The 24002-nt window shown below is 39.1% G+C and overlaps 1 protein-coding gene across 3 annotated transcripts in view; it reads left to right on the forward strand.

The window, feature by feature from the left end:
- The window catches only part of dicer1 (dicer 1, ribonuclease type III), a 43589-nt gene extending 19801 nt beyond the window's left edge, over window positions 1-23788 (forward strand). For 2 of the 3 annotated variants that reach the window (XM_040138065.1, XM_040138066.1), the window contains 14 exons: window positions 1175-1354; window positions 1519-1732; window positions 1874-2027; window positions 2176-2358; window positions 2692-2797; window positions 3758-3933; window positions 5666-6431; window positions 8980-9132; window positions 11617-12246; window positions 15583-15838; window positions 17942-18210; window positions 20162-20324; window positions 20498-20573; window positions 23432-23597. In XM_040138065.1, the coding sequence (XP_039993999.1) occupies window positions 1175-1354; window positions 1519-1732; window positions 1874-2027; window positions 2176-2358; window positions 2692-2797; window positions 3758-3933; window positions 5666-6431; window positions 8980-9132; window positions 11617-12246; window positions 15583-15838; window positions 17942-18210; window positions 20162-20324; window positions 20498-20573; window positions 23432-23597 (3492 nt within the window). Of the gene's footprint in view, window positions 1-1174; window positions 1355-1518; window positions 1733-1873; window positions 2028-2175; window positions 2359-2691; window positions 2798-3757; window positions 3934-5665; window positions 6432-8979; window positions 9133-11616; window positions 12247-15582; window positions 15839-17941; window positions 18211-20161; window positions 20325-20497; window positions 20574-23431 lie in introns of all 3 variants that reach the window. The other variant, XM_040138064.1, reaches the window with a different exon arrangement.
- Window positions 23789-24002: the final 214 nt, after the last annotated feature.

A 24002-nucleotide genomic window follows, 5' to 3' on the forward strand; every position in this document is an offset into this window, starting at 1 on the left:
TTAAGAATATTCAGCACACACCTGCTTCGGGGTGTAAGTGTTAAAAAATACTTAAAATGTAAATGTTCTAAGTTGTAATTACCCATAATTACAACTTAATTATAACTTATTTTTCTAAAAATTAAGTCACTGTCGACTTTGCTGGCTATAAATATGACGGAAAGAAATGTAGTGAACTATAGCTAATTTACATAAATTCCTTGAGCTTGCTACTTTACAGCTATAGCTTGAAAGCTCTAACTGTGTCCCAGTGACTAACACTTATTCACCCTCGATCAAAGGTAGTTTCCTCTAGTAAGAAACACAACTCTGCATTATTTTTATGTCTGGAAAGCTACAGATTAACAAAGGTTATGACATCATATTATTTTCAGACGGTTAACAGTTCACTGTCAAGTTGAATGAATGACCTACAGCTTGCTCATAGTGAACAGCATTCAAATTTTCCCAGTCAAAACTTCTAAGCATATTATATAATTGTTTTAAACTGCTTGCTTCAAAAACTCTGAATCTGGCTTGTGAGGTAAGTTGTCCTGTCAGTCTGTGAAACTACTGTAAGGTTAATGTTAGCTCAAGCACTGCAAAGTTATCAGCAGTATCATTGAGTCATCAGTCAAATATCAAAACATATTCAGATATAACCTACCAGCAGTTTGTCATTATTACCACAGCCAATGGCCAACCATGTAGCTGTTATCAATAAATATAATGCCAATTTGAACGTTTCAGTAACTTTTGACAGTTATCGAGCAGTAATGTCAAGTAGGCACTAATGTAGGATCTCCAAAGTGGGCAAAATTAGTAATTTCTCTAATCTTTACTTTACCTGTAAGTTGTCTTTTCTCCAAATCACTGGTTTGAAAAAAAGATCACTGGAGGTGCTCAACAACCAATGTATTGCTCTTTCAGTTTTTTTCTTTTTATGTAGACAGAAGTTTGATTTTGGTTTATACAAATGTGTCTTGATGTGTTTGCATATGTTTATCATTTGTAATACTCTACAATAGTAAAAAAAGTAAAGTTGAAAAAAAATCCATATTGTCAGCTGACCGTTAATTGTTTAAAGATGTCTCAATATTTATGCATTACTTTGTGTTGTGTTAGAAACTCTGCATTTGGAATACTCCTGTGGAATTTTGTAGATAGTTTCTTCCCCGCCTTCTGTCCTCTACAGATACCAGAGTGTCTGCGGGACAGTTACGCTGTACAGGAGCAGATTTACTATCTATATGTGATTGGGATGGTCCTCACCACCCCTCTCCCTGATGAGCTCAACTTCCGCAGAAGGAAGCTGTACCCACCTGAGGACACCACCAGGTGCTTCGGCATCCTGACTGCCAAACCCATACCTCGAGTACGTCGCCTGGTTATAGCCTTCCTCTGTTCCCTTAGACTCTGCTAATATGTTTTACTTCTGCAATGATTGTTTTTTACTAATTATCAAAACAAAGACATGGCTCTAGCCATTTCCTCTCATCATGGGTCATGGATGATAACTGATGCTTTCTCTCTGTCCAGATCCCCCATTTCCCGGTGTACACCCGCTCGGGTGAGGTTACCATCTCCATTGAGCTACAGAAGTCTGGCTTCACACTCACCACCTCCCAGCTGGACCTCATCACCCGCCTGCACCAGTATATCTTTTCCCACATCCTTCGCCTGGAGAAACCTGCATTGGAGTTCAAGCCCACGCTGGCTGACTCGGCTTACTGCGTTCTACCTCTGAATGTTGGTGAGTAGAACTACACTGAGTCATGCTTGCTGGATTATATTTTCCAGATGTATGCATGATGGAGATGCTTCACCTTGTCTATTCATTATTGATTAGTTTTCTCCCATTTCCCTCTCTATTCTGGCTCATCGCTTTGATCAGTTGGGGACTCCAACACACTTGATATGGACTTTAAGTTCATGGAGGACATTGAGAAGTCTGAGGCCCGCACTGGCATTCCTACCACTCAGTACACCAAGCAGAACCCCTTCACCTTCAAGCTGGAGGACTATCAGGATGCCGTCATCATTCCAAGGTACCACTGCACCATATGACAATACTAGAGTTATGTTTACTGAAAAGTGTGTCTTTATCAGATACTGTAAGAACTGCTTGAAAGTATATCAAATTTATCTGATGTATGGCTTAAGGTATCTGATACCCTTCACTGTTCATTTTCCTAGGTATCGTAACTTCGACCAGCCTCATCGCTTCTATGTCGCTGATGTGTACACAGACCTGACACCGCTCAGCAAGTTTCCTTCACCAGAATATGAGACGTTTGCTGAGTACTACAAAACCAAGTACAACCTGGACCTGTCCAACCTGAACCAGCCGCTCCTGGATGTAGACCACACCTCCTCCAGGTCAGTAGCACAGGGATCATGACAGTTAAATTTAGCTGTAAACTGTAGCTTCCAGGTTTTGACAAAGAATAATGTGTGGAATACAAATGACAATATTTCTAGTTCTGCTTCATTAATTTGTATCCTTTTTTAACTGCCCTTTGTGAGTTCAATTGGTTTTATACCAGTGCATCCCTAAATTGGTGGAGTACTCTTTTAAAGGGCTTTTTACAATGTTTTGAATCAGTGTGTCATGAAATCACAGTGTAAAAACAATACTTTGTAAGAATGCCCCTCAGTTTTGCACATGAATTTTTTGGACACAAATAAAGTTGGGACTCTTCTTGTTTTCAGATTGAACCTGTTGACCCCTCGGCACCTGAACCAGAAGGGCAAAGCCCTGCCACTCAGCAGTGCAGAGAAGAGGAAAGCCAAGTGGGAGAGTTTGCAGAACAAACAGGTGATACTGTGATTCTTTCTTTCCTATCTACTGTGTGTGTATCTGGTTATCTGGATCTGATAGCCTGGTTAGACAGTGTTAAGTAATAAGTGTCAATTTTGGTGCCTGGTTTTAATTTAGTTGTAGTCTTTGGAGTAAAATGTGTAATCTTTTACTCAAAAGCTGGATTCACGCACATGTTTACTAAAATACTGTTCACTGTTTGGGTATAGCTTGAAGCGAGCAGCTAAAACATCCCTCTCCTGTTTTTCTTCGTTCTTTATGTCTAAGTGAAGATTTGGATGGTTGATTTAAATGTCAGTGTGTTTGCCTGCCTGTTTTTATGGTTTTGTTGGCACTTCTTGTCTAATTTTCAGCGGGATCATAGATGAATTTAGCCCATAAGTCAGTTACTTTTTTCTTCCAAGAATTGGTGATGTTATCTAACATTACTGACAAATGCTGCTTATTAGTGCAACAGATCACACAGCTAAATCTACTTCTGAAGAAGGGATATTTTTTTGCAGTGAAGGGCACTGTGTTAACAATTAGGAGCATATAATGTGTGATTTCACAGATACATGCAGGTCATTAACAAAGTAATGTTAATTTGTCCATTCATATTGTCATTTATTTTCACAAAAATTGTAACACATTTTGTCATAATTTTGATTTCAAAATTAAATTTTTGTTTCTTTTTTAAGTCCTTTTCATCATGGAAATTTTTTTGCAATAGTAACTAAATAACTATTTAATATGGATTAATCTGTACCTGAGCTGATACAGACCAAGTATAGTCACTACTTGAAAAGTATCTGATAATGTCGAAGGTTTTCCTAACACAAAGCACTGCTCTTTGTATACATTTATATATTGTGTCTGTGTGAGTGTGAACTTCACCATAGAAGTGAGTTTTAGCCACATTGCCTTTATTTCTGTACTATAACAATCCCAGAGTAACAGGATTGTTGTGTTTGTCAGATCCTTGTTCCAGAGCTGTGTGCCATCCACCCTATCCCTGCCTCCCTGTGGAGGAAAGCAGTGTGTCTGCCAAGCATCCTCTACCGCCTCCACTGCCTCCTGACCGCTGAGGAGCTCAGAGCCCAGACGGCCAGTGAAGCTGGAGTGGGAGCCCAGACCCTCCCCCCTGACTTTAGGTTCCTGTTACATACACTACACAATACATGAGTTAATTGTTTAACAAAAAAGAGTTAATTTCAGTTATTCCAAATGGTAAATTAGGACTTTCCTTCAAAAAATGGAACAATGGCCTTGCTCTACTGGAACACTACAGCGTCACTTATAAAACTGGGTAATTCTTGCATTATCTCCTACAGTGTTAGAATGCAGCATATCATGTATATTCTGGGAAGGCAGCTGCTAAATCTCTGAAAAATTAATGAATCCCAGGTTTTTCTCTTCCCACGTGCAGTTCAGACAGATGTCCAGTATGGCACAAAATCCATAAGTACTTGATATGTTTTTCCCATAAGGATCCCTGGGACAGAATAAGATGACTTGATTAATTTCCTTGAAGAAATTTCTGTGTTGCAGTAGTCAAGTCAAGTATCACCTTTTAACACACTGGTCCAGTGACCTGTCTATATTTTTGTGTGTAAGACAAGTTGCCAGGTCAATGCAGAATGAAAGTTTGGTTTGCTGACATAGAGCTTGTTGCTGTGCTCTCTTCTGTTCATTGTCATAATCCTCCATCACTGAATGGCTAGCCTCATCTAAGGCTGCATCTAATGATTCTTTTCATTATGGATTAATTTACTACCTCAGTTCTTGGCAAATCACATTTTCCTATAGCGCAAGATGATGTTTTCACAGTACTTATTTTGTCTGACAACAGTCTGAAACCCAAGAATATTTAATTTTCAATGATATAAACAGAAATCAAATCAAATCCTCCCATTGGAGAAAGTGGAACCAGAGAATATGTGACATTTTGCTTCATAAACGACTTTAACCATAAATTGATAATGTTTTTCATTATAATGTATTTATATTAATATATTTATTAATGTATCTGTTACTCCTGTATTGTTCTTTGTCTTACTTCAAGTCGGGGATAATCATGCTCTTCATTTTGGAACTTTTCCCATGGAACAATTTTCATGATGATTTGGGTTTGTAAAGAGGAAATGTATTGTTTCCATGGATTCAGTGAGTTATGCTGCGTTCGCATCGTACCATTTAAACCATTATTTTGAGCAGCTGAGTGGGAAGCCTTGAACTTCGGACTTCAGACTTGTAATTCCAAGTGGGGAAATACAATATTTATAATATTTACAATATTAGTGGAGGGCCTATTCAAAACGTGGTTGTTATTTCATTAATAGTTGAATATTTTATTTAGTCATATCATCATCATCATCATCTAATTTCAATATCACTGCTGTATTATGATATTAATGATAATAAAAACCTATTTGTCAGATAACTGATAAGAAAAAAATGGACCTCAAAGTCAAAAGGATTGCTGTGACACAAACAGTCATTGCAGTTGTCTGGTGTGAAATGTTTTAAAGTACGTTAATTTCCTCTGTGAGCTGTGTGTCACAGCTGCTGCTGTAGCTCCAAATGTTGACCACGCATGACCTTCAGATGTTCTCCAAATTAAGGGGAAGGGATTTGTTTACAAGGTGGCTGTCACAGGTGGTGATGGATATTTAGCTGAACACTGTCAGTAGAATGTTCATAAGTCACTCAAAACGATTTCCAAACCCAGTGTGGTGGCACTGAACACCATCCAAATTATCTATAAAAATGCTCACCTCTCTAGGATTTTCATGGTCTCTTCAGACATAAAACTTTTATGTGTAGACTTATCCAAAACAGTTTCCCGACATTCTAATGTATAAATGGTCTGTTTGTATGTTGCAGGTATCCAAACCTGGACTTTGGCTGGAAGAGATCCATTGACAGCAAAACATTCATCTCCTGTCCTGAGTCCTGCAGTGACGATGGGGAGGGTCACTGTAAGCACCAACAGACACTAACCTCTGACCCCTGTTCCCTAACACAACCCAGCAGTCACCACTCTTCCCTGCCTGACCAGGGGCCCCTCGTGGCCCCTGAGTCTGGAGATGGCACTTGCACCAGGAACTTAACTAATGGCACTGCCCTTGTTGCCAACTGTGACAGCAGCAGCCACCAAGACGAGCACCTTCACCAACATGACAATTGCCAATGCTCCCAGCCCAGTTTGCCTGGGCTGCAGAGCCCTGAATCAATACAAACCACTACCTCAGTTCCTGTGCAGCCCTCTAACAGCTTGAAGAAGCCCAGCTCCAGTCCTCCACAGCCTAGTGACGAATGTACACCTGGGAGGACCTCAGACCACACAAATAAAGCTACCTCAGTCTGCAGCCGGGCAGCCACGGGTCCCAGCGCTCCCACAGCACCTTCTCCTGACCTTGCCGCTGGCCCCCAGCACAGAGCCCAGACAGGAGACTCCCCCAAAAGCCTGGGGCCCAACCCGGGCCTCATCCTGCAGGCCTTGACCCTATCAAACGCAAGTGACGGCTTCAACCTGGAGCGGCTGGAGATGCTCGGCGACTCTTTCCTTAAGCATGCCATCACCACATACCTGTTCTGTACCTACCCTGATGCTCACGAGGGACGACTCAGTTATATGCGCAGCAAGAAGGTGAGACACTTCATGACTTAGTGATAGTAGCATGGGGCATCATAGAGGAAATGATAAGTGTGGTCATAATGGACAATTTTAAGACTTTTTATTGTGCCTCTATGAATGCTGGAGTTGTAGAAATATCTCTAAAAATATAATGATGTTGGGTTATTAGAGAGTTGCAGTAGGTGATTACTCTAGTAGAGGAAAACGTTCCCACAGACGTTGTGGAAAATAAGACAGTTTTAATAAATTGAAATTAAAAAAAGTTTTCAGCCGCGTCATTGCCCTCATCAGTGTTTGAGTTTGTTCAATTGTCATGAAGATGGATTCTTATCACATGACCTAAATATCACATTCTATACCATTGTAAATTTGGTAATGCTTTATTTTAAAAGTACTGTAACGTTTTAATAATTTCCTAGGATTGAGTTCAGAAGTTCATTCTTGACCTTGGAAACAGCTGTTGACAAAAACAGTGTTACCTTAAGGTCCATTTAGTAACCGTTTTGGAGCTTTCAGGTCATCAGAGATTAAGTTTACAGAGTTATTTCAATTTTAACATTTTTCCGAACACTTCGAGGCCATCTTGTTCATATTGGTTCAAAGGAAAATTCTAAGATGTTTCCTGGTAAGAACTGTGTAATTTGGAACAGATTACAGGCAAAATACAGACATGTTCTGAGACAGTATATATAGTAAATACAACTAATTTCTTTGAGTTTTTAAAAACATAATAAAGTAATTGTATATTGGTTGCATAGTTTTGTAGAGTTTATAAACATTTTTTTTAGTTCCAGAGGACTTTTCCTGTAAGAGCTGCTAAAATCAAATACCCCATTTCAACTGCAGGTTCCTTTACAAAAAACCTTTTGTAAGGATTTTAAGGTTTTGACCCAACAGAACAGGGACTAAATTTAGTTCCTCTACGATAGTTCCTACTATAAAAGCCCCTGCCCTTGGCCTTGTACTCTCTAATAATTCAGGAGCTATTGTGCAGAGTTTGCAGCGATGAATGTTATTGATTGGTCAACAAGACATTATGTCAACTACAACTTTTGTTGGACTGGGTGCAACTAGTATTAATATTAGAAGAAAGGGTGAGCATTTCCTGTATTGTTTATTAACCTTAAAAGCAAATTTATGTTGTTAGCTTCCTGACTAGTTTTAAAAAGAGCGAGGTAAAGAGAGTGTGTTTGCAAAGGAGCCGAAAGCCTGATTGAAGAGAGAGAGAGTGGCAATACAGAAAGCAAGCAGATAAATAAGATATAGGAAGTGAACAAGATAAACAAAATGTAATTTGCTAATGGTTTCATGATGGTTACATTCTAAAAAAGAAATCAATCACTATCAAACTCTCAGCAGATTGTCTACTTTGGAGATGAATGCTCTTAAATTCTTTTTCATCTTCCACCTCTGGATGTCTCCTTTACATTTTTCTTTGAGTCTTTCTTAAAGCCACTATCAAACTAATTAGCCGAAATTTCTTGGTTCTTTGGATGTGGCAGGAATATAAACAGGAATGCACAAAAGGGAGATTTAGTACCTAGTTTAGTTCCTAAGTTAAGTCAATAACTACTGGGTTGAAAATAGAAAAACTGACATATTTATTTAAACCCTAATCAATATTCAGTAATTATTAGAAACATTATCTTTCTTACTTCTTCAGTGGTATGCTTGCTTGTAATTTACAAGTACTCTCTGAAAGACATTTTTAATTTTTGCGTGTTCAGCTTACCTGCTGTGTGCAAAGACTCATAGTTACAACAGTAGTTTATTTGAATTGATTGATTGCAAACATACCAACTGAACACTGTCTACATTATTATTACTATTCAAATCTCATAATCCTTTCCAGGAACCCACCCAATAAATTTTACTCAGAATACAAGGAAACTATGGAAGCTGAAAACTCAAGTGTCTACTATTATATCCACTGCTTTGGTACTGAATATTGCTGCCCAGCAGCACAGACCCACAAACACTCAGAAGGGGTTTATTAGTCAAGGATGCGCTGTTTTGACCAGATGTGCACACACTGCTTCTCAGTCTCGGTTATTATTCAGAAAGCAATCATAGATGACTGTTATTAAAGGTAAAGTATTAAAGCTAACTCCTTTTAACATTGTGTAGACACAGGTGTAGTGTGAGCAGCACGTTAGCAGAGCAGAACAGCAGCTTCAGTGCACCGTCTTTGTCTACACAGGATGCGTTCATGCACAGTATTGAATTGTAGGTCACCTGCATTTTGGCAGCACTCAGAGTCCAATGGCCAATGGCTGTAATTACGTGCATAAACAAGAAAAAAGACCTGAAGCGTTAAAAATACACTGTGCAAGCGTGTTTACACAGTGCCAGTGAACACGAGAAATTACGCGACCTGTGTAGACAGCTGGGTTGATTTTAAAATAGTAGCGCATCTGTTCTCTTAGACGTGCATGTGACATGTAACTGAAGAACGCGTCTGAAATTCCTCCTCAGTAGACATGTTGTAAGGTTACATTTTGTTACTATTGATAGTGTACAAAAGTGTTGACTTGGTCTGTTTGGTCTGCCTGTTATCCAGGTGAGCAACTGTAACCTGTACCGTCTGGGGAAGAAGAAGGGCCTCCCCAGCAGGATGGTGGTGTCCATCTTTGACCCGCCTGTTAATTGGCTGCCTCCTGGCTACGTGGTCAACCAGGACAAAAGTAGCACTGACAAACTGGACTCAGGGGAGGTCAGTAGACTTCCTGCTGATCTTATTTCATACTACACTACTTAATTCACTTTATTCATCACATCTTTTTGTCTCTCTGCTGTGTGACTGAAGGTGCATGTGCTAGAATTATACATCTGCACAGTAACACGTTACTGAGTCTTAATTAGCAGTTGGAATGTGTAAAGGTTAGGCCTAAGATTTGGAGAATGTTTGTGCTTAGTGAAAGGCCACAAAGTACAGTATAGCTTTTGTTCATTGATTCATCCATTCATTTCTGTCATGGATATCGGGAGTGTAATGTTGTTGTCAGGCCACTAGAGGACAGGCTGCCACCTTGTCTGACAGCACATCATGTTGACGTTTTGGTTTTAAGTCCAATGGCCCTAGCCCTAGACTGTACTCCTACATATTATAGAATTAATGTTATAAATGAAAGTAGAAAATATGTAATACTTAGACACTAAGCTGATGATGATATCCTTATTTTGCGCATAGTACAAGAAAAGCAGCTCAAAGTGAATTAACATAAAACAACACAATTACAGGTGAAGAGTTTAGACAAATAAACAAAAAGGAAAGCAGACAACCCAAAACAGGTAAACTTTAAAATGCTTTTCTTTTATCACAACATAGTATTGGATCAAACCATTATGCCTACACAGTCAATGAATTACATCCTTATTACATGCAGGAACAAATATTTAGATGAATGAATTAACGTCCCCAAAAGGTCACACTTACAGGAACAACACATCTGTAATGGGTTTGGGTGATTTGATGGTACAATGTTAATTTTTAGACTCAATGTGTGAGGACTTGAAGAACAGAGATCTGGACTCTGTTGTTTAAATTTTCAGTTACATAAAATATTCACCAATGTGGGCTGAATTTGAAGTCACAGAAAGGAAAAAAAAAAACACACGAGAGCTTGTAGAAAAAATGTGAACTTGTATGTTGAAATTTGCACGGATATAAATTTATATATTTACACACCAATGTTCTGAATGTGAAGTCACAGAAAAAATAAACACAAATGTGTAGATTGATATTTACATATATACAATAACGGTTGCAAACTTGTAATCCAAAATTTACAACATTGCAACTTCACAAATGTGCTGTCTCGCATCACAAAGTGACAAATCTGTGTGCAACACTTCTTGTGATAAATGTGTTGTAAAACGTGCACTTGTAGATGTGGAACTGAGAGAGCACAGCGGGGAGGTGAACTGATTAGAAATCAGAACAAAAAGAGCTCTTTTGCTCTGTTGTCCTCCATGTCTCGGATGTTAGAGTCTCTATGGCACACCAAGCCAGAGTAAGTTTCTTCCAAAAGCTTTATTTTGTAGATTGGTAGATTAAGGAGTAAACAAATGCACACCACCAAAATCTCACAGCAGTCATTTGCATCTCATTGGTCAAACCAGCCGCCGCTATATTTTGAGTGCGTCTGTATACTGACCTTTAGGGTACATGCATTGAAATTGCCCAGAGCAAGCTGACATGCAGGGTTGTAGACTTAATTCTGTCATTTTTCTTACTTTCTGAAGACAGTTGTTGCAGTATGAAAGTCTTGCCCAAAGAGAGGCTGTGAAATCTTAATTGTACCCGAGCCCACTGCATAAAATACAGTTTATTAAACTGCATCGGACTTGGCAAAGTTAGCACGAGTATACACATGTAACTACTCCAGCTTTTAAAATATGGCGGTAACATAACGTATATACAAAATAGATATTTGGAAATACGATTACTTTAATTATATTTACGGGAAGTGTAGAACATGTTAACCTGTGTCCCTCACTAAAATATGAGAGAGATTACTTTATTCTTTGATTTTGGGTTATTGGAAAAACATTAAAGAATTCCTGACAATGACATTTGAGTTCAGGATAACAGACTACATACACACAGACAAAGGTATTGTTATTAAGTAAGTTGTAGTTAAAACATGTTATAACCCTGTGTGTGTGTGTGTGTGTGTGTGTGTATATGTATGTATGTGTATATATGTGTGTGTGTGTGTATGTATGTATATGTGTGTGTGTTTGTGTGTGTATGTATGTATATGTGTGTGTGTGTGTGTGTATGTATGTGTATATATGTGTGTGTGTGTGTATGTGTGTATATATGTGTGTGTGTGTGTGTGTGTGTGTGTGTATATATGTGTGTGTGTGTGTGTGTGTGTGTGTGTGTGTGTGTGTGTGTGTGTGTGTGTGTGTGTGTGTGTGTGTGTGTGTGAGTGAACCTTCATTACCGTAATGGCCATTGCAAACCATAATGGAATAGTAACTTGTCTCTGAGTCATGGTTTGGTTTGGCAACATGTCCCCACACACTGCAAAGGCCTGTTGAAAAACAGCAATCTGCTCGAGTTTTAGTCATCATGTTAACCGCGTGAAAGGCAACTCATGATGGTTCCCCAGCAACAGAGAGGTTCGTTCAAATGGAGATTCTTTTTACTTGAACTAAGCTTTCCTTCTGTTTTGTGTCCATCATCCAGGCCAAAGAGGAGTTCCTGGCCAATGGGCAATCTGGGAACGACTATGATGAGGACGATGAGGAGGGCGAGGAGGTCGATGAGGATGGTGAGGTGATGTTGAAGGATGAGCCAAAGGATGAGGTCAACATGGAGGAAGATCTGGAGTACTACAAGGAGCACATTAAGTTCATTGATAACATGTTGTTGGGATCTGGTGCATTTGCTAAGAAGATCTCTCTGAGTGTCTTCCCTCCCTCTCCCGCCTCGGGTTCGTCCCCCGCTATGGAGTCTTCATATGAATGGAAGGCCCCCAAGAAGCCCCTCCATCCCACCGCAGCCCACTACCCCTCAGAGCCAGTACCCAGTGGGCCATCAGCCGAGGAGTTTGACTACAGCTCGTGGGATGCCATGTGCTACCTGGACCCTAGCAAGGCCGGAGAGGAAGACGACTTTGTGGTGGGTTTTTGGAATCCGTCGGAGGAGAACTGCGGAGTTGAGCTTGGCAAGCAGTCAATCTCCTACGACCTACACACAGAGCAGTGCATCGCAGACAAGAGCATCGCTGACTGTGTGGAGGCTCTGCTGGGCTGCTACCTGACCAGCTGTGGAGAAAGAGCCGCCCAGATGTTCCTCTGCTCATTGGGCCTGAAGGTGAGCTAGGACCTCCCAAACTGTTCTGTGTTAATATTGCATGAATTAGCAGTGATGCATTGGGTCAGAATACAGCACAATTTAAAGTGACAAATTAAAGGAAAAACCGAGAATATGTGGACTGAGCAACACATGAACACAGGCTTTAATTACTATGAGCATGATGGAACTGTGTTAAGTTACTGATATTGCAAACTGAATAATTCCTGCTGCTGCTTCACATTAAAAGCATTGTGTGAATTATGGAGATGCTGCTATTGTGAAACAGTCATAGGAAATGTAAGATACTGGTCATGATTAGTAGTGCTTTGTTAGCAGTGCTACTCTTCAATAAAAATTGCTTTAAATGTGAAATGATATGGACATATTTGGTGCCATTTTGTCAGTGGGCCAGTTTTAAATATTGCAGGGAATCCAAAGTGAACTGTTTGAGTTGTAGGTGACAACAACATGGGATCAAGATAAACAAACACCCTTTACTGTGCCATCAAGTGGTTTGGAAAAAACACATCACTTGTGGTGTGTGTGCCTAGCTTGATACAAGAATCTCACTACTAAGGACAGATAGCAAACGCTCTCTACCACCATTATCAAATCACCAAATGAGATAATATCTTTTGGAAGAATGGTGTCCCTCATCCCTCTAGCAGAGTTCCAGACAATTGCAGAATGTATGAAGAGGAACACTGAAGCTGTTCTAGAGGATCCTGAAGGAACAACACCTTACTTCAACACTTTATGATGGGTTTTTCATTTCATTTGTCACCGATGTGTCATCAGTCACTGCATGACTGTCAGTTAACTACCAATACCACAGGTCACTTTATAATTCAGTTAAGGCTTGTTATGATGCTTCAGTTTTTGTAATAAAAGTCTCATTATAGTGATTTGTTATCAACTCTTGAGGTTATTATATCTTGGCTGGCTGCTTAGCCACAACATGCAGATTCCCTATTGTCACCATTGATTTTTTTTTTTTCCTTCTTCTTCTTCTTCTTCACTGACATAAATTTGCATTTGCCTCTGTACACTGCCACAATGGATTTGAAATGAAGCCATCAAGATGTGATTGAAGTTCAGACTTTCAGCTTTAATTCAAGGGAGTTAACATAAATATTGCATCAACCGTGTAGAAATCACAGCCATTTTTTATACATAGTCCCTCATTTTCAGCGGCTCACAAGTAATTGGAAATTGACTGACAATCAGTTTAATAGCCAGGTGTGGCCGGTTCCCTCATTATTTCATGACAAATTAAGCAGATAAAAAGTCTGGAGTTGATTCCAAGTGTTGAATTTGCATTTGGTAGCTGTTCATGGGAACTCTCAATATGCGGTCCAAAGAGGCTCAAAAGTAATTGGACAAACCAACATAATTATAAATATGAGGATTATTTTTACTACTTGGGTGAAAATCCTTTGCAGTCAATGACTGCTTGAACTCTGGAACTCATGGACATCACCAAATTAATTTCCCCTCTCGGGATGCTTTGCCAGGCCTTTACTGCAACCGCCTTCAGTTGCTGCTTGTTTGTGGGTCTTTCTGCCCTCAGTTTTGTCTTCAGTAAGTGAAAAGCCTGCTCATTTGGGTTTAGGTCAGGTGACTGACTTGGCCATTGAAGAATATTCCTTTTCTCTGCCTTGAGAAGCTCTTGGGTGGCTTTCGTTTTGGGTCATAATCCATCTGTACTGTGAAACACCGTCCTATCAGTTTTGCAGCATTTGGCTGAATCTGAGCAGATAGTATAGAACTATACACTTCACAGAATTCATCCTACTTCTATCAGCAGTTTCATCATCAATAAACACCGGTGACCCAGTTTCATTGGGAGCCATACATGCCCATGCCATAACACTGCTCCACTATGTTTGACAGATGATGTGGTGGCTCTGGATCATGAGCCGTTCCTTTCCTTCTCCATACGCTTCTCTTCCCATCATTCTGGTAGAACTTAATCTTGATTTCATCTGTCTAAAGGATCCTGTTCCAGAACTGGGCAGGTTTTTTTTAATAGATGTTTTCTGGCAAATTATAATCTGGCCTTTCTGTTCTTGAGTGATACCAGTGTTTTTGCACCTTGTGGTAAACCCTCTGTGTTTAGATTCATGAAGGCGTCTCTTGATTGTAGACTTTGACAATGATACACCTTCCTCCTCCAGAGCGTTCTTAATCTAGCTAGAATTTGTGAGGGGTTTTTCTTCACCATTCAAAGAATTGTGCAATCCTCTCCTTTAGTTTTTTTTCTTTGGTCTTCCAGGTCTTTTGGTGTTGCTGAATTTGCCAGTGCATTCCTTCTTTTTAAGAAAGTACCAAATTGTTGCTTTGGCCACTCTTAAATTGTCTGCTATCTGTCTGACAAGTTTGTTTTGTTTTTTCAGCCTATTGATGGCCTCCTTCATTTGCATTGACACCTCTTTGGACAGCATATTGAGAGTTCCCATGAACAGCTACCACACGCAAATTCAACACTTGGAATCAACTACAGACCTTTTATCTGCTTAATTTGTCATGAAATAATGAGGGAACAGGCCACACCTGGCTATAAAACTGATTGTCAGTCAATTGTCCAATTACTTTTGAGGCTCTGAAAATGAGGGACCATGTATAAAAAATGGCTGTGATTCCTAAACGGTTGATGCAATATTTATGTTAACTCCCTTGAATTAAAGCTGAAAGTCTACGCCTCAATCACATCTTGATGGCGTTGTTTCAAATCCATTGCGGCAGTGTACAGAGGCAAAAATATTTAAATTGTCTCATGGTCCAAATGCATATGGACCTAACTGTATATATTTTTTTACTATTTCTTGACGACCAGCAATTTATCTATCCAATACTTATGTGCTTCGTCTCCAGCTGTAGTGCAGGTTACCAGATAAAATCAGTGAGTGCAGTCTGTGCAGGCACAATGGTACCAAATCTGAAAACCTCACTGTGACAACATGAGGGAAGGAAGTCACTGCACCTGGCTGTTTTTTGCCAGCACATAGATGCAGCACATAACTCCCCCTAAAACCACAAAATGTTATTGAGCTTTTAAGGTGTTGGTAAGTAGATTTTGAAATTACGCTAGCCGTTTCCCTTTAATTTGTGTGTTAATGCAAAGCTAGGAAAACCATGTCCTTACTCCAGCTCTGTACTCTACTCACAAACATGAGAATAGTGTCAATGTTTTCATTTCACTTTTGGAAAGACTGTGAATAAGCATATTTACCAAAGTGTTATGTTATTCCTTTATAGAGAGGAAACAGACTTTCTCTGCAGTACTCAAGTATTCAGGATTGTGTTTATTTATTTATTTATTTATTTATTTATTTATATATCTTTTGACAATAGGTGTTACCATTGGAGAGAGGGACCCTAACAGGAGCAGTGGTGCAGAGCCGTCAGACCACAGCCATTGACCTTTGCTACGGCTGGCTTAAGATCCCACCCCGCTGCATGCTGGACCATCCAGACGCAGAGCGAACTCTCAACCACCTCATTTCCGGCTTCAAGAACTTTGAAAGAAAGATCAACTACACCTTTCAGAATAAGGCTTACCTTCTGCAAGCCTTCACCCACGCTTCCTACCATTACAACACCATTACAGGTTAGACTGCACCTCACAGCATCAGGACAGTTTTATTGTTGTTTATTGCATAGTTCAGACTGTTATCAGTATTACTTACAGTACAATTACAGTACAGTTCAGAATAATGTTTGGGAATTACAAGTATCATCTGAAGAAAAATAATTAGTTTTTAATAAATGATGAAAACTATTGATGTTCGTGGAAATTGAGGCACATGGTTTTAATATGATTAGGTTTATACAGCAATATTACTGACTATAAAAGTTGCCTGAAATTATAAGTGGGTAAATTGGTTATTGATTCATCTTTCTCTATCAGATTTGGACAGTGCATGTCAATTGATCCTCTTTCCAACCTTGAACGCTGCTCAACTCTGTTATACAGGCATCTCCATTGAAATGGGAGTCAATCAGTTGGATTTGAGTGTTAAATTGGGTTGCATCACACAAACTAGTTCTTATTACATTTACACCTACTAACTGTTAGATGTGGGTGTACATAATAAAACAGCTGAAAAAACTAACTTGCTAATGTATGACCCCTTGTAGCTTAAAGAGTAACAGAGATGTTATTTGATATGGTTGACACGTCTGACCTGACTCTTGATCCGACTACTGTTTAATAATTTCAAAAATTTAGAACCGTTGCAAAGGAGAGTTGAAGGGGACCATGGAGGGAAATCCATGAGGTAAAGATACTGTCAGAAGTGAAAGGGACAGGTGACTGCTGGTGCTAGTAATTGTAGTTTGTTTCACTGATTAGGTCTGCTTATCAACATGGTGGGCAGTTACAGCAGTGGCTATGACACACAACTCCCTTAGTGCTCAATTGCTACAATTTGCATCATAATTTGTACTCCTCAGAGTCGTAACTCAGTCAAAGCTGAACACACAGACATGACATTTCGTTTGTGCCCAACACGAATAAACTTCCATTGGGTTGCTTAGAAATCAGAAAAAACCTGTCTCTTATAAGCCCAGAACTTGCCTGAGAATCATCACATTTTTAAGTTTTCTTCAGTATCGAAGTTACCCAGTGATAGTTGTCTGTAAATCGATGGATACACTGAAATCGGGAAATGCTAATAGCTAATTCAGCATACTTTTGATGGCGCCAGCCATAAATAAACAGTAGAGGCTAAAAAAAAAAAAAAAAAAACGGAACTCAAGTTAGAGCCCACAGCTAACTGAATCTGTGCCAACTATAGCCCGACCAAAACAGGATTTTTGAGGCTGATTTGAATTTGTTTCTGTTTGTTCAAATTAGTGTCAATAACATTTCCAGCTTGAAAATTGATGTTCACAAATAATTCCATAGCTTGTAGTTTTAAAACAGCCTTTGCAAATTAAATCTGCCTGCAAAATTCAAGTTTGCACATGCATAGAAAATATTTTTATTTGTAGAAACAATTTATATTTGTAAAAAAAAAAAGTACATGTGTAGAAAAGGTTTGGATTTGTTTTTAAAAAAAGGGGGGCTGAATGAAATCTCTGAACAAATGGTATCAGTGATAAGGTTTCACAAAGACATTGAAAAAGGAAGTGCTTTTGTGAACATGTGTGTACAGATACAAAGCAGCAAACTACTCAAAACTTATTGGACAGTTTGACACTGCTTTGTAATTGGATTGTCGTTGTCTAATCAGATTCTGTGCAAAGGAAATTCTGCTTTGTATCTGTACACAGATGTTCACAGGTGTGTCTTTGTGCAACCTCACAACTGATATAATTTGTTCACAAATTTTATTGACATAGTCAATTTTTTTTTGTTTTTTCTTTTATTTTACAAATGTAAATCTTCTTTACACATGCAAAAATTTGAATTTGTGCGTGTTTGTGCAGTTTTATTTTACAGGTTTACAAAGGTTGATTTAAAACTTCAAATTTTGGAATTATTTGTGAACATCACTTGAAACATCGCTCGAAATGTTTTTGACCCTAATTTGAGCCCGGAGTTATGTTACAGCTTGCGATGCTGCAGTGATGTTTGCTTTTTTTGTTTGCTTTTGCTTTTTCAAGTTTTACTAACAAAGACACACCTTACTTTTCCATGGTGCATCCCAGCTTGGTTAATCATTAGTGTTAAACTGGCTACAAGTTGTTTCTTATGCCTTCTCTTCAGATTGTTACCAGCGGCTGGAGTTCCTTGGTGATGCAATTCTAGACTACCTCATAACAAAGCACCTTTATGAAGACCCGCGACAGCACTCTCCTGGTGTGCTAACCGACCTGCGCTCAGCACTCGTCAACAACACCATCTTTGCCTCTCTGGCCGTCAAGTATGACTACCACAAGTACTTCAAGGCCATCTCACCTGAGCTTTTCCACGTCATCGATGACTTTGTGCAGTTTCAGCTGGAGAAGAACGAGATGCAAGGCATGGACTCTGAGGTAAGTCCTGTTTTAACCATGAAAACAGCTAGCCTCTGTACTGAACAAAAAAGGCCTGTAGGAAGAAACCTAATCTTTGCTATTGTAGTTGTTTCCCCATAAGTAATAGTCAGGATGCAAAAAAGATCTGCCTGAATAACAAGGCAGTCAGCTTTTATGAATCTATTACAATGATTTCAGAACTGAAGAGAAAATGCAGTTGGATTTAATTTGCCTGGAAATGGCTATCTTGGGACCAGATCTCCTCTCATTCTGCTTGAGAGGTACTTTAATGCCTTAGGGACAGAAGGCACATACACAACATACTCCAAAAAACAGCTGAAATAAATAAAGAAATGCGCTGCAGTTGTATGGTACCACTCTGCTGCTCACTATTTATCAAATAAGAGTAACAATATACCAAATATAGCACGCTTTAAACTGTTACATGTAGGGTCAGTATTTTAACAGGCTGAAGTCTGTCAGTGAATGGTGTTGAGTTTTTTTTTGTTTTTTTTTACTTTTAAAAAAAAAAAAATCTTTTTGAAAAGGTTTAAGAGCAACTTAAAAGCAATTGTCAGCAATGGTCCAGTCAGTGGTTCAGAGCCGGACTGTTTTGAGCTGCTAGCTTAGTGAGGCTTCAGCAGATGCAGCAGGGGCAATGGAGAGTAAGAGAATAGGGGATGTAAATAGGTGGAAGATGTATATGAGTATACTGTGAGTATACATGAGTATACTGTTAGACAGAGGTTTGTGGAATCTGGTTAAAATCCGCTATCACAGTATACGTAATTTTATATCAAAATATTCACACGTTTTATTACAGTGTATTTTCTGGAAAATCAGTGGAGAAACTGCATGTGGATAAAATAATTAGAATGAATGTCTGTTCTTGGTTAATCGAGTGAATACAGATCAAATCAAGTATGTCATCACATTGTTGCAAAAGTTATAATAAAATCATGTTGGTCTTATAAAAACCCAGAAATATTAAAGAAATAGAGACGTGTGAAAAATTAAAGGAAAACCTAACATAAAGTTTCTTGGTAAGGTGTAGGGCCAACATGAGCTGCCAGAACAGCTTCAGTGTGCCTTGGCATAGATTCTACAATTCTCTGGAACTCTACTAGAGGGATGGAACACAATTCTTCCAAATGATATTCCCTCATTTTGTGTTTTGATGATGGTGGTGGAGAATGCTGTCTCAGTCCAAAAGTGTTCGATTGGGTTGAGATTTGGTGACTGCGAAGGCCACAGCATATGATTCACAAAATCTTCATACTTATCAAACCAGTGAAACCTAGTGTCCTCTGGATGGAGGCCTTGTCATCCCGGTTCTCCACCCATTTTTCAGGTTTTTCCTCTAATTTGTCGATCATGTGTAGCTACCATGGCATAAAGGGTGTGTCAGATTCTCTGACAGTAGACACTGATACACCGATCAGCCACAACATTAAAACTGCTCACTGATTTTAATTTTGTGGCTGATCGGTGTACATCGTCTCACAATAGTAATTGTCCGATCCGAGTCCTTTAATAATGGGTATCTGCCAAGTCCGATGTGATACTTATATTTACCTAAATAATACAGCTTCCTAGTGCACTTTCATAACCATTCCAATTTGGGTAGTACTGTATGTTTGATAAATAAATGACTCTGCAATAATACAGATGGCAACATTACAGCTTTGTTTCAACTGTTTCCATTTTATTGTAGCAGATAATAACATAGAAATCAAAGAACTGAGCAAAGCTCCGACTTTTATCCATTTTAACTAATGAAAGCCACTGTCAGCACTGGCCAAAAAGGAGAAGCTGACCCTGAATGTTTTGTATATTGATCTGATCTGTTTAAACGTTGATATTTAGACAGCTCTACCAAATAAATGTGGATTTTTTTCCATATCACCCAGAACTAAGTGTATGTGTTATGATTGCATCAACTAACAGACTTGTGTGTTTTTCCTGCTAGCTGCGACGCTCTGAAGAAGATGAGGAGAAGGAGGAGGACATCGAAGTCCCTAAGGCCATGGGGGATATCTTTGAGTCGCTAGCCGGAGCAATTTACATGGACAGCAGGATGTCATTAGAGACGGTGTGGCAAGTGTATTATCCAATGATGAGGCCGCTTATAGGTGAGACCACATCAATTTATTTATTTATAAACTTTTTATTTTTCAGTCATGATTGTTGAGCAGTTCATACAGGCTACTTGAGTGACATTTAGGATTTTTTCCAGTAATGTTGACAGAATTGAATGTTTCTGATGCTCTTACCTCATAACCCTCCATCCCCTCACCACTTCCAGAGAAATTCTCTGCCAATGTGCCACGGTCTCCTGTGAGGGAGTTGCTCGAGATGGAACCAGAAACTGCTAAGTTCAGGTAGGAGATCAGCACTTACACACAACAATATTTGATGTCTGCATCTGTCTGCATCAGATATTGATTATCTCTCTCCAACTTTGACCGTATTCATGTACCAATGCACAGATGAAAGGCCAGACCAATCATAATAGACTTAACTAGGTTAATTACATTAGTGTTAAGAAGTAATTGTTAGTGTTCATTTCTAATGTTATGAATTTGTTACGTTATGGTTATAGGGTTGCACAATCAATCATATCAAGTCCAGCATTATTTTATTAATTGGAATGTATATGTATGATAAGCCTTTTCTGTTCTCAGAAGTTTCAGTAGTCCTCATAATCATGTTAGTATTAATCAAAATAATTGGGCATTATAATCCTAGAATTTTATAAACAGCAGAAATAACAAGATGTGCCGTTAGCCAATATTGGTGGGAGGTCAGCCAGTCACATTAAACAAAATCCACATAGTGTAAATTCTCAACAAAAAAAAAAATCAGTGTTCAACTAGTAGCCAAGCCAGTAAAGGCTGGCTGCTAAAAAAGGCCAGTCAGACCCTGAGGGAGTTGAAATTACCTGAACTATGATTCCTCATGTGAGCCCCGAGTTTCTCTTTTAATGGGAATACAGTCATTAAATTTCCAGTTGCCTATACTTGCTATTTTTTCCCATCATTAAGGTATTTTCAGGGAAAATCAACACTTTGTTGCAATTTTTTTTTGTTTTTTATACAATAAAAGCCAGAGAACTGCTAATTACACCTTCTAAATCACTGTAGCTAAGAGGGTCTGTGTGATGCGAATGTCATAATCTGCCCCTGTCTGTGAGTATCCTGTGGTCTATCCATGCAGAGCCCAAAACTTTTGACCATTCAGGCCAAAAATGGGAACATTTCACCATTGGGTGTCTGCATTGGTGAAAATGTTCCCATTTTCACCAATGCAGACACCCAATGGCCCTGCCTATCAGACCTGTGTGTGCATCTGCTGTCAGTTTTGGAATATATCCAACCTGCTGCACAACTTTTAATTTGAAATATCTGCAGGAATTAAGTTATTTATATTAATTTTACAGTGATTCAAAAACAAAATGGAAGCAACTGAAAACATGTAGATATTTTTTTCCCCAATTGAAATGTATGTTGGTCTATAAATAATTACACAAACAATTTGGAATAAAAGGAAAGGAATAATAAACAGACAGAAAAAATGGCAGTTAACACAACAAAATGTTAAAAAGTACACTACTGGTCAAAAGTTTTAAAACACCTAAATTTTTCCATTTTTTGTTGAAATTTAAGCAACCAATTGAAATTTTAACAACCAGTTCTAAGCATCATGTCTTGTTTCCTCTAGACATGAGGAAACTTAGAATTGAGGCCAAACAGTTCAATCTTGGTTTCGTCAGACCAGAGAATCTTGTTTCTCAAAGTCTGAGAGTCACCTGTTGCTTTTTTGTAAACTTTCACTGAGGAGAGGCTTCCGTCTCCACAAAGACAGGTTGGTGGATTGTGTGGAAGTTTCTCCCATCTCCACAAGGAATCTCTGGAGCTCAGCCAGAGTGACCGGAGTTCTTGATCACCTCTGTTACCAAGGCCCTTCTCCCCTGATTGCTCAGTTTGGCTGGTTAGCCAGCTCTAGGAAGAGTCCCAGTTGTTCCAAACTTTTTCCATTGAAGAATTATGGAGGCCACTGTGCTCTAAGGAACATTGAATGCAGCAGAGTATTTTTTTAGTCTCCCTCAGATCTGTGCCTAGACACAATCCGGTTTCTGAGCCCTGCAGGCAGTTTCTTCAACCTCATAGTTTGGTTTTTGCTCTGATATGCATTGTCAGCTGTGAGACCTATATAGATAGGTGTGTGCCTTTCCAAATCATGTCCAATCAATTGAATTTACCACAGGTGGACTCCAATCAAGATGCAGGAGCATCTCAGAGATGATCAAGAGAAATGGGAGGCACCTGAGCTAAATTTCAAGTAACATAGCAAAGGGTCTGAACACTGTCTATGTGGTGTTTCAGGTTTTCCATTTTAATAAATTTGCGAAAATTACTGTTTTCGCTTAGTAATTATTATTATTTGTCATTAAAAACTACTTTTTTTTTTAAATTTTAGCATAAGGCTAAAACATAACAAAATGTGAAAAAATTGAAGGTGTCTTTCTGAATGTCCCGTATATTGCTATCAGAAAGGTGAGAAAAAGGCAAGTAACAAAGGAAGACAGACTCAGGGGTTCATCCCGCAGCAAGAAAACCCAACACATTAGATGAACAGAACCAGAAAGTGGCTTCACATGATGGAAGACCAGCACAGTCTCCAGAGTTAAACCCCATTGAGCTGGTTTGGGATGAACTGGACAGAAGGTGAAAGCAAAGCAACCTACAGGTGCAACACATTTGTGGGAACTTCTGCATTAGTGTTGGGAGGAACTTTCTGAACAATATCTGATTTCCATTGTAGAACATCCCAAGTGTTCGGCTGCTGAATGAGTCAAAAATTTAGATTAAATTTAGGATTTAAGATTCTATGATTCATTGTTTCTAAAAACATAATATAACAGAATATACCAGGTAAGTAGTGGCTGAAAACAATATTTGTTATAGAGGTGAGAGCAGCAGAGTTGTGAGTGTGACATGTCTCTGTTGTCCTGATGGAATTAGTGCTGGGGAAATGGAAATTGTACTGAATTTATCAAGACAACAGGTAAACATCTAGGAAATGTTGAGTTTGCATTCGATGGGGAACAGGGGAAATTGGAAATATCAGCCTGTTTCAAATAAAAACCTCGGTCTTTCTGCAGTTTACGTAAATAAGAGAATCAGAGAAGTTATTGGATCTACAGTCTGAAACCCTGTTACCTCTCCTCTGTTTGCAGCCCTGCAGAGAGAACGTACGATGGGAAGGTCCGGGTGACGGTGGAGGTCGTCGGTAAGGGCAAGTTTAAAGGAGTTGGCCGCAGCTACCGGATCGCCAAGTCAGCAGCGGCACGACGAGCTCTGCGCAGCCTCAAAGCCAATCAACCTCAGGTCCAAAACAACTGAGCTCCTCCTCCGAGCTCTTAGCATTAGTACCTAAGCTATTGACGCTAATGGAGAAAAAGCAACGTTGGTTTCCCAACACAGCGCAATGCTAGCCCTGTATCTTCAGCCTGCGATGGCACAACCAAGGCAGCCAGGAACACTGTGTGGAGATGCAACGAATGACGCAGACTGATCTCATGACAGATTTCACATTGGATCTTTTACCTTTTTTTTTTTTTTCTATTTTTTGCGCAAACACAATCTTACTTTCCCTCTCTGCTTTGTGTAATCACGAGTGCTTTATTAACGATTAGTTAAGTGTTTTTAAAAAAGGTCAGGTCGCAAGTGTCTATTCCTCAGTTGAATTTTTTTTTTTTTTTTTTTTTGTTAACCTCTATGACAGTGAGATGAGGCTTATGCTTATTG

Source organism: Xiphias gladius, chromosome 10 (assembly GCF_016859285.1).
Source record: "Xiphias gladius isolate SHS-SW01 ecotype Sanya breed wild chromosome 10, ASM1685928v1, whole genome shotgun sequence".
Lineage (NCBI taxonomy): Eukaryota > Metazoa > Chordata > Actinopteri > Istiophoriformes > Xiphiidae > Xiphias > Xiphias gladius.